The 10,817-nt window shown below is 47.4% G+C and overlaps 1 protein-coding gene across 1 annotated transcript; it reads right to left on the reverse strand.

The window, feature by feature from the left end:
- Nucleotides 1–6,517: 6,517 nt before the first annotated feature.
- On the reverse strand, nt 6,518–7,764 carry RHOV (ras homolog family member V). The gene is made up of 3 exons (XM_080931562.1): nt 7,530–7,764; nt 7,295–7,353; nt 6,518–7,100 (listed from the first exon to the last, which is right to left on the reverse strand). Exons 1-3 carry the CDS (start codon nt 7,735–7,737, stop codon nt 6,657–6,659), a joined length of 711 nt encoding a protein of 236 aa, XP_080787688.1. The 5' UTR covers nt 7,738–7,764; the 3' UTR covers nt 6,518–6,656.
- Between the last annotated feature and the right edge of the window lie 3,053 nt (nt 7,765–10,817).

The following is a 10,817-nucleotide window of genomic DNA, read 5'->3' on the forward strand; positions in this document are numbered from 1 at the left end:
ACCAGGGATCTGGCCCAAGCCCAAGGAGGGCACTGCTGGCACAGCCCTGCTAAGAGCTGGGTTTCCTGGCAGCCAGTCATAGTGGGCAGGTCTGACCTGTGCAATGCGATCTGTGGTTACAGCCTGGGGCAAGGGCTGGTTTCAAAAGGGGCCGGTGCTCCTGACGAAGTCTGCTTTCGGTCTCACGGTCTCACTGGTAAGCTGGTTCCCAGGAGACTGCAGAGAGAGACCAGGGAGGGTGCGTCACCTCATCTCTGGGCACCACTCTGCTCTGATTCCGGAGCGAGGACACAGCTCTTTCAGGTGTGCATGTGCTCCCGTTCACACCAATCCATGCTGAGCAAGCACACTCAGCACAAAGACGCTCACAGAAAACAACACAGATAGAATTGAGCTTTAACATGAAGACACAGGCTCCAGGGAATTAGACCAGCACAGATGCTTAGACATGCACACAAAGACCCTCATGACTTCCGGCTACAGATGCAATTCTATGAGACACACACCCCTGAGGGCCGACCTGATGCAAATACAGACATATGCACACTTTAAGTAAAGATGGCCAGCTAGGGCTGGAGAGATGGCTCAGCTAATAAGAGCACTGGCTTGATTTTCAGAGGGTCCTTGTACCCACGTGGCAGATCACAACCAATAATAACTTCAGTTCCAGGGGATCTAATCTTCTTCTGGCCTTGAAGAGCACATCAGATATGCATGCTGACAAAATACCCACAAATGTAAAATAATTTAAACATTTTAAACAGATGGTCATTCATATTTACATAGATACTCATGCATGTAATTACTAACTTTTGCACTGAAAAATGTTCGAATGCATTAGACAAATTAGCCACACAGAGAAAGGTACATGTGTGATGCTATACACACGCTTGTCATTTAGGATTTATTGAATACTCGTGATCCATTACTCATCCTCCAGCAGAGATAAGCGCTCTCCTTCAGTTGCAGACATATAAATGAATGCTTCCTCAAGAATTTACTTCAGGTTATACGGGGCCCTGTCACCAAGCCAAAGATAGAGGACATGTTTTACTGCTCTCAGTGACCCATGAATCCTGCCCCCTACACACACACACACACACACACACACACACACACAGAAATAAAGCAAGCAAGCAAGCAAGCAAAGGAACTAGTGTATATTGTGTTATGCTAGGTGAGGAAGATAATCTAAATGTCCCTAGATGGGGATCTGGCCAATGATGTTGAAGTCAGGGTGAGTGAAGGTCAGAAAACAACTTGCTGGAGTTGGTTCTCTTCTACTATGTGGGTCCTGGAGATTGAACAAGAACCTGTCCTCAAAACAAAAGGTGAGGAGAAAAGGGAGCAGAGTGTGGGCAGAGAGCTGGGAAGAGGGCTCAGTGGTAGATCACTTACGTATGGTGCATGAGACCTTAAATTCAATCCTAAAAACAGCCAAGTAAGGAAGGTAGAACTAACTTACCTCTGCTCTGGAGGCAGAAGTAGGAGGCCCTTGAGCTCCAGGCTAACCTGTGCAACATAACGAGAATAAACAGGTACGTGTAAGTAAACCAATAAACGTGTGAATGGGTGGGCTGAAGTAGGTAGAATGTCTCCTTGGTATGCAGGCAGTGGTTCTGTGGGTGCTGAACCCCAGTACTACATAACCTGGATGTGGTACTGAATCCCTGTAACCAGCACTTGAGAAGTGAAGGCAGAAGTATATCAGAAGTTCAAGTTCAAGGCCAGCCTGGGCCTCACAAGACACAAAACAATACAGATAGGGCCAGTCCAGGCTGGGACTCAGGTCAGTGCCGTGCCCAGCCATCACCAGAGAAGCTTCTTCTTGCTGTAGATTGGAACAAACAGTGACCCGCAACTGATCAGTGTGCAGTGAGTGAGTGACCTAAAGCAATGTCTTCATTAGCCCCCTCCCTCGGGCTCAGGGAGCTCTGAGGAAAAGGAGGCAGAAAGATGGTGACAGCCAGTGGGGATGGAGTGTCTTCTGACAGGACTGACAGGAAGTCACAGAGGCTGTGGCAGCGTGCACAGGGCCGGCACAGGTTCAAACCAGTTGGGATTCCAGTGCTGAGAGAGAATTCAACATGCACTCCTATCCCTAGCCAAGAAGCTATCTCCACTGATACCCACTTGTAAAGAAAAAGTTAGTCTTCTCCAAGGGAGAAGGGGGACAGTAGCCATATTTTAGGGCAGGCTCCTTGTCCAGCAGTAGATGGCCAACACAAAACAACCACAATTGTGATTACAGGGATTCAATACCATGTCCAGAGATTTGTGTTTTTGTAGATTTTCTGTCTTGTATTGCTTTGTTTGGGCATTTTCTTTGTCTTACTGTCCTTTTGCTTATATATTATGGTTGCTGATTTTGTATTTTGATGGGTTTTGCTTTTGTGACTGTGTGTATATCTGGTGGTTTAATTTGTCGCTTTTTTTTTTCATGTTTGTTTTCTAAGGAGAGAAAGAGAAAGGGCATGGAGCTGGGTGGATGGGAAGGATCTAGGAGACTTGGCAGGGGTGAGAACCCTTGGCAGGTGACCGTAGTACACTGCATGAAAAATCTTTTCAACAAAAATAATGGTGTTCCACCTTTCAGCAACGCATAGACTGTCATTCGAAAGACAGAGAGCTTAGCATAGTCCCTGTGAAAGAATGACATACAAATCCGTGAAAGACAGTTATTTTAAAAGATGGGGAGGTGGGGGGAGGGGCTATAGAGATGGCTCAGCTGTCTTAACTCCCGAAGGATCAGATGCTTCTGGCTTTCAAAGGCACTGCACTCCTGTGCACACACCCAACACACACACACACACACACACACACACAAACCCACACACACATAATTAAACACACACATAATTAAAATAATGAAAAAATCTTAAAACAACAAATATGATGGGTGAGACTAGAACTCACTTTATAGATCAGAATGACCTTGAACTCAGGGAGCTCTGCCTGCCCCTGCCTCCCAGCGCTGGGATTAAAGGTGTGCTCCAGCACTGCCAGCTCCAGACATTTTGTTCATTGCTGAATCCACTGCTCTTGTGTGTGTGTAGCAATGAACTCCTTGGGTCACACATGCATGTACACATGCACACAGTAAAGGAGAGGGCCAGTTGAGAACAGGAGGAGAATTAATGGGAGCAGGAGGAGGACAAAAAAATGGTAACTGTATTGTGTGTGTGTGTGTTGAATGGGGCAAAAATCTATCATGTACATGTATGAAAATGTCATAATGAGCTAGCTGGGTAGTGGTAACACACACTCAGGAGGCAGCAGCAGGTGGGTGTCTGTGAGTTCAAGGCCAGCCTGGAGCCTTCAGAGTAAGTTCCAGGACAGCTAAAGCTTCAGGAAAGACCCTGACTTAAAAAACAAAAAAGTCATAATGAAACCAGTTATTATGAATAGCTAAAGCATGCTGACAGAAACATTAAAAATTAACATAAGCAAATACAATGAAAAAATACAAAAACCAACCTGTGAGATTCCATCTCAAAACATTTACATTGACATGGACATTGTATTTTCATATACATTTACATGCATGCATATATGTATATACATTTGTATATAACACACGATTTTATCTAAGCAATAACTATTCCTATAAGTGTAGACTCCTGTAGAATGTTTGCTTCTGCTGAATAAAGCCCTGATTTTGATCCTCAGAACTGAAAGAAACTGAAAAGCCTGTGTCAGGAAGTAGAGAAATGCCATGCTACACAGAGGTGACATGGAGTAGGAGGGGGGTCGAGAGCTAGATATCTTTGTCCTGCACAAGTCCTGGCCGCAAGCCTCAGGCTCTGTATCTCAGTGACACAAACCTGGAGCTGAATGTGATCCTGGTGAGTCTAAACAGTTAAGGGACAATGGTACACACTGCCCAAGCCCACAGGGTCTCCTTGGCAAAGCTGGGAGGATCATCAGTGTGCCTTCCCTGTGCTGAGTATCTGTGAAGATGCAGATAGCTCAGAACCTTCTGGAAGACGGTCAGAGGAGGAGCAGGCCACATGGGAGGGGCAAGGGGACATTTTTAAAAGTAGATCTTGCAAAAGCCAAAAACTTAGAGTCAAAGACAAGAGATAATTGAGGATCACCAAGACAAACTGTGCTGGTCCAATCTGCTGTCAGATTTGGGGAGGCCTTAGAGGTTCAAGTGAAGAGCTAGGAGTTTGCTGAAAACAGAAGTGATTAGTGCTGGGCGAGGGAGGCAAGGGAGGCACAGGGATGGATGTAGGTGAGTCAGTAGAGATCCTGATCAGGCTCAGCGACTGCCATGAGAGGAAGCATGAGTGCAGAGGCTGCAGCCTCAGTGACTCAGAGATGCTGGGACCATGAGAGAAACGACACTTCACATGTGATGATGGAGTGAAGGCCACCAAATCAGGGTTCTTTGCTACACAGTCTCAAGAGTCCTTGGAATGGTTTGCCAATATCTACTGGAGTGTTTCATTTTGCAAATAAGGAAATTGAGTTACAAAAAGGGAAATGAGCTGGCCGGTAGGACTAACCATTTAGCCCAACACTTGGGAAATGGATGCAAGTGGAGCTTTGTGAGTTTCATGCTATCCTGGACTATAAAGTGAGGTCCTATCTCAAAAAGAATTAAAAACTTGAAATTATTTGCCTGTGGTGATGTCAGGACTTGAACTTTTAATCTTGAACTTGGGTCCCTCTGTGTCCTAGAGAGTAGCAAGCCAGGTTGGCTTAGGGTAGCAGCTAGCCGTGGATCTATCTGTCATAATGCAGCTTACCACCCCCACCTAAGGAAACAAAGAAGGTGGCTGGTGCTCTGGGGGATAGGAGGCTTTCTTGGCTAAAACTGAACTTGAGGTTACCTAAGGTTTCATTTGGCTAGTATTTCTTATTTCTGTCCCTCAGTAATGCCTACACACACACACACACACATAAACACACACCTGTACTTCCTGAAGAGGGACCTGGGCGCCAATAGATTGAGATGGGGATGGGTGCTCACCTGGCCCAGCAGGTGCCTAGCAGGTGTCTTAGGTGTAGCACAGAAATACTTCTATAGAATGCCTCCTATATACCTAACTCTATGCTGTTCCTCTAACTACTCAGCTATATATTACCTTTTTTGTCTCCAGACCACAGTTTCCTTAAGGCAAAATAAGTTTTGTTTTCCCCCAAAATACTCTTTAATGTGCTTCTTATTTCCAATCCTTGTTTCCCATTCCCCTCCAAGCCTTCTGCAGCGAACTCACAGATTCAAGATTCCTGAGGCCAAACCTCTAAATTGTTCACAGCCAGCACCTAACCTACAGTAAGTCTGTATGGGTCCAACCAACCCAAGGCCACAAGCTTTGGCCAGTGGTTAAGTTTTAAAGCTGTATAGGTCTTCCTTGGTATTCAAACTGGAGTGACATTCTCCAGCCAGACCCTGGGTCCTGAAAACTGTTTGAAGAATAGAAGCAGAAAGGCTAGAGGGCTTGAGATTGTCATAGAGCCCCAAAGATGAGCATCATACTCTAGAAAGGAGGGGGAGAAGGGAGGGGCCCCACCTACCTGATGAGGTCATGGGAAAGCAGCTCTGGCGCTGACACCTGGGGAAACCCGTTTCCAGGCTGCTTCCCACGCTAGCTCTCCTGGGAACCAAGTAAACCAAGCCCCAAGCAGGGAGCCCCACACCTGTTCCCCCTAGTCCAGTTCCCATCACATTGTCCCGTCTGATTCAGCCCCCACCCTTCAACCAAGCCTCAGTTCCCAATCCATCTACCAAGGCTGTCTGGCCTTGGCAAAGGTTATGAAGAGGCATTGGCTGGCCACTCCAGGAAACCACAGACGGCAGCTTCAGAAACAGAAGGTTTTATTTGCAGATTGCATAGCTCACCTTCTAAGCTATGACCTTGTGGAAAGGGACGATCCCTGCCCCTTCCTCCTTCAGGCTCTTATTTGCAGCTCCTCCCCCTCCCTTTGCTGGGCCTTAACTCTCACTTCCTGCCCCTCTGCTAACCCAGCCAGTTTGGCCAGTGCCTGGGGAGCCCTGAGACCCAGTTCTTCCCAGGGAGCAGTCCTGTTCTCCCTGGCCCTGGGGCTCGTGGGCAGCTCAGGTGTCAGTCTTCTTCACAATTGTCCACCCTTCTTTTTTGTCGTCCTCCTTCCAGGCCCAGGCCTCTAACTGCCTCCTGTCTACCACTCCCTCACTTTCTGTTTTCCTCTCAACCTCTCACTGGCCTCGTCTTCATACCCCATCTCAACAGTCTCCAATCCAAGGCTGACCAGCCACTAACCCTCTAAGATGCCCCACTGTTTTCCTTGCTTTGTCACACCTGTCTAGAAGAGAGTGAGAACCCCTGGAGGGGCCTGCATCAGCCAAACTGACCTGTGGCCCCAGGACAGGAAACTGAGAATGACATCCCAAGCTGCTCAGTGATACTGACACTGATGGGACTATCCCATGAGAATCAAAGTGTGGGATTTTCCTGTGAGTCTTGACCAAAGAAATCCAAATCAGCCAGCCCTTGCACAGGACAGAGGCTCACCTGGCTTACCAGAGTGTACAGCTTTAAGGCCCATATCCCCTGTGTTCAATAAAGAACTGAGTCCCAGGGGTTGGCCAGGCCCTGCCAGTACCCGATGTCTCAGGGTTCAGAAGTCTCAGGTCACCTGCCTATCTCTTGCACTGCCATAGCTGCTCAAACAAAGCAGAAGAACTTCTTCCAGCGACAGCGAGAGAGCGTGCGCACACCTTTTGCGTTCAGTTTCTTCTCTAGGCGGGCTTTGTGCTCAATGGCACTGAGAATGGCCGAGTCAAAAACCTCCTTCAAGTTCTTCTGAGTCAAGGCGGAGCACTCAAGGTAGCAGCAGGCCCGGATCTTCTCAGCCAGACCCTGGGCTTGGGGTTGGGGTACTGGGCCCTCCCGGCCTCCTTGGTCCAACTGAATTAGTACATTGACATCGTCCCTCAGGTCAGCCTGAGTGCCCACCAGCAACACAGGTGCTTGGGGGTTGTGAGTGCGGATCTCCGGAAGCCATTTTTCTGTTATGTTTTGGAAGGAGCTGGGCTGCACCACACTGAAGCAAGCCAGAAAGACATCGGTATCCGGATAGCAGAGAGAACGAAGGCGGTCAAAGTCCTCCTGGGGTGGCAAGGCTAGTCGTTAGCAACATCATTCCCTCCACATTGGAACCAGACTCTGCTTCTCCCTTGGGAGCGAAGACCTAAAAGTCCTAAAGCCCAAGGCCTGCTTCATTCCTACTCCATGCAGGGATTCTCCCAACCTCCAATCCTCTCCAACCTCTTGCCCAAGGAAGTCTACACCCAGGTTCTCACCTGCCCTGCGGTGTCCCAGAGCTCGATTCGCACAGGGGCTCCATCTACCAGGACTTGTACTGCAGAGGTGGGGAGGGAAAAACATGACTTAGGCACAGCATCCTCATCCCTCCAGTCAGGCCTCACCAGCGCCACCTCCGGGCCTGCTCCCGGGGTCTTCCGTGCCTTCCCGCCAGCCGGCTACTGAATGCACAACCCTACCCAGTCCCAAGGGCCCCGGGACTACAAAACATACCGGAGAAGGTGTCCAGTGCTGTAGGCCGATACCGCGCGGGGTACCCATTGCAGGTGTAGCTGACGATGAGGCTGCTCTTGCCCACCGCGCCATCGCCCACCAGTACGCATTTGATGCCCAGCTCCGGAGGGGCGCTACGCCGCCGCGGAGGAGGGGTCGAGGCCGGGAGAGGCGGTGGCTCGGCCTCGCTCAGCTCCCGCGGCGGCATGGCCCGCTCCCGGGGTAGCAGAGGGGCCAGCCCGGACCAGGCTCCGCAGTGCTCGGGGAAGCAGGTTCCACAGCCGGACGCTGACAATCTGTCCAAGCTGGGCACGCCCGCTGGAGGCTGACAGGAGGTATATGTGTTGGGCCCCGCCCACCTCATCTGCATGTCCCTAGTGCCCCGACCCCGCCCACCGACCTGGAACCTCCCTCTGCAGAACACCCAGGAATAGCAAAGCATCCAGAGAAGAAACGGATATGAAAACCTGGCTCCAGGAAGGTACAAGGACAAAGACCCGGCATATGATATTTTAGTACATCCACAATTTATTGTTAGTAAGAAGATTCAACTACAGAATCCATAATACAGCATGTTCAAATAAACACATTCAATCTTTTCTAAGTTAGAAATGCTTTTATACATATATTAGTACAAGTATTAAACATCAGGATAGTAATTTTATTAATAAAGCATTTTAATCTACTGAGATTGAATCGGAGAATGTAGCTCAGAGTGCTTGCCTAGCATATATAGCCCTGGCTTGGTGGTGCATTTCTCTAATCCCAACACCCTAGAAGGATCAGAAGTTCAAGGCCATCTTCTGTTGTACAAAGTCAAAGGGACTATAATGTGAGACCCTGTCTCAAATAAACAAACACCCCTGCATAGTGGCTGGTCCATGTCTTTATTCCCAGCACTTGGGTGGCAGAAACAGAGGCAGGAGCACAGGCATAAAAGTCTTCCTGTGTCTGAGGCCAACTTGGTTACATAGTAAGTTATAGGCCAGTCAGGACTAGAGTGAAACTCTTGTCTCAAAATAAACAAACAAAAAATACATACACATATGTATTATAGGGGCTGGTGATGTCATCTGTGGTAGAGTGCTTGCCTGGCATACATGAGACCCTATGTTTAATGTCTAGTTACACACACACACACACACACACACACACACGGGCTGGAGAGATTTTATACTTTCATTATGAAACATATTTTGGATATTTTAAAAGATTTATTTTTATGTGGTATAGGTGCCTTGTCCGCATGTACGTCTATGTATCACATGCATGCAGTGCTCATGGAGACCAGAACAGAATGTTCGATTCCCAAACTGTAGTTACAGAAGGTTGTTAGTAGTCATAACAGTGCTGGGAACCAAACTCAGGTCCTCTGCAAGAGCAGCAAGTGCTTTCCAAACTGCTGGGACATTTCTTCAACACCTCCACCATACATTTGAATATTTATAAATTCCCAAAATAACATCTGTTATCCTTTTTAAATAATGAATTTATTTGCTTTTTTGTTTTCTTTCATTTCAAATACATTTCCTATTCCTCTTAATTATTTATTTTTAAAGATTTGTTTGTTTATTTATTTTATTTAGTTATTTATGTGAGTACACCGTAGCTGTCCTCAGACACACCAGAAGAGGGCATTGGATCTCATTACAGATGGTTGTGAGCCACCATGTGGTTGCTGGGAATTGAACTCAGGACCTCTGGAAGAGCAGTCAGTGCTCTTAACTGCTGATCCATCTCTCCAGCCCATGATTTCATTTGTAATTAAGTATATCTTACATGGACATGAATATGGGCATGTGAGTACAGTGCCTGAGAAGACCAAAACAAGATTCGCAGATCCCCTGAAGCTGGAGTTACATACAATTATGAAGCTGCCTGAGTGAGTGCTGGGAACTGAACTCAGATCCTCTAGAAGGGCAGCATGTGCCTTTAACTACTGAGCCATCTCTCCAGCCCTAATACTGGAGAGCCATCTCTCCAGTACTTAATATTATCATTATCACAAAAGCCCATCATAATTACCCATTTGCAGATGCTGTTTCTGGGTCACCTACTGTCCTCACCCTTTAAGGAACTTATAGACTCAGCCTGAGGAAGGTCAACTAGCGAGCAAATGAGCGAGAGGCTGGGTACCAATTAGTATCTACTGTAGCCAGAACAAGTGACACCAGGCTGAGAATCCTCTCTCTGATTCTGGAGGTAGTTTTCACCCCAGTCTGCATGCACAAAGATCTCGGAGACACTTTCACACGGGCAGGAAGAAATTCCTGAGTTTGGGGAAAGGACAGATGCAAGGAGAAGGTGGTGAGTAGTAAAGAGACATCTAATGCACTAGATGTCTAGCCTGACATGGTAGCACTCATCTGTAATCCTGGCACTTGGAAAGCTGAGGCAGCAGGTTTGCCATAAAACAAAGCCAGATCTGGGTTCTACTCCCAGCAGGACATAGTCTAAAGTGAAGGCACACCCTACAGCCCTGCAGCAGCTGTAGGGCAGAGTGGCACACTGTTAATCCCAGCACTCAGATCTCTTGTAAGGCTGAGGCCAGCCTGGTCTACTTCCTGAGTCCCAGGCCTACCAGGGCTACACAGTGAGACTCTGTATCAAAATAATAAAATAACGAGGTAGAGGCAGGAGCATCCGGAGTTCAAAGCCTCCTTTGAACTTTGGTTATATGGCAGGTTTAAGGCCAGCCTAAGAAATATGAGAATCTGTCTCAAAGGGGAAAAAAGCCAAAAAAACGCTTTATTAAACATGTAAATTTAAGTGCGATAGTTTTTAACCTTTCTAAAGACACATAAATAATACACTAATGGGACAAACATAGGAGACATCTGCTGGGTATGAGTAAATGTCCTGCCTTTGTCTGAGACTGGCCATTCGTCATTGTCTCATGGGTGGAGCCATTTCTGACCAAGGTCCCTCTGTCTAAGCTGGTTTAGGTACAGTCAGCAAGAGGGGGAGGGAGGAGACAACCCAGGAGCTGGTGAGTCATCTATTTCTCAGCTGAGGACTTGTGATTTTGGCTGCTACTTCTGGGAAAGTCCTCTTCGAGGTGTCTTCCTGCCTACCTGTAGCATCTGCCCCAACTTCCAGATGTATTTGCTAGGATTACAACTTGGCACGAAAATTACATCTTGGATAAATGTTATGTTCTAGGATGTGGCAGGAAACAGATAAAAGGAACCTTGAATATATGTGGACAGAAAGTAAGGAAGCGCTAAACAGACAAACATGACAGGGAAAATGTAGGTCATGCATATTAACAAGAAGCCACTGGAAGAG

Source organism: Micromys minutus, assembly GCF_963924665.1.
Source record: "Micromys minutus genome assembly, chromosome: 17".
Lineage (NCBI taxonomy): Eukaryota > Metazoa > Chordata > Mammalia > Rodentia > Muridae > Micromys > Micromys minutus.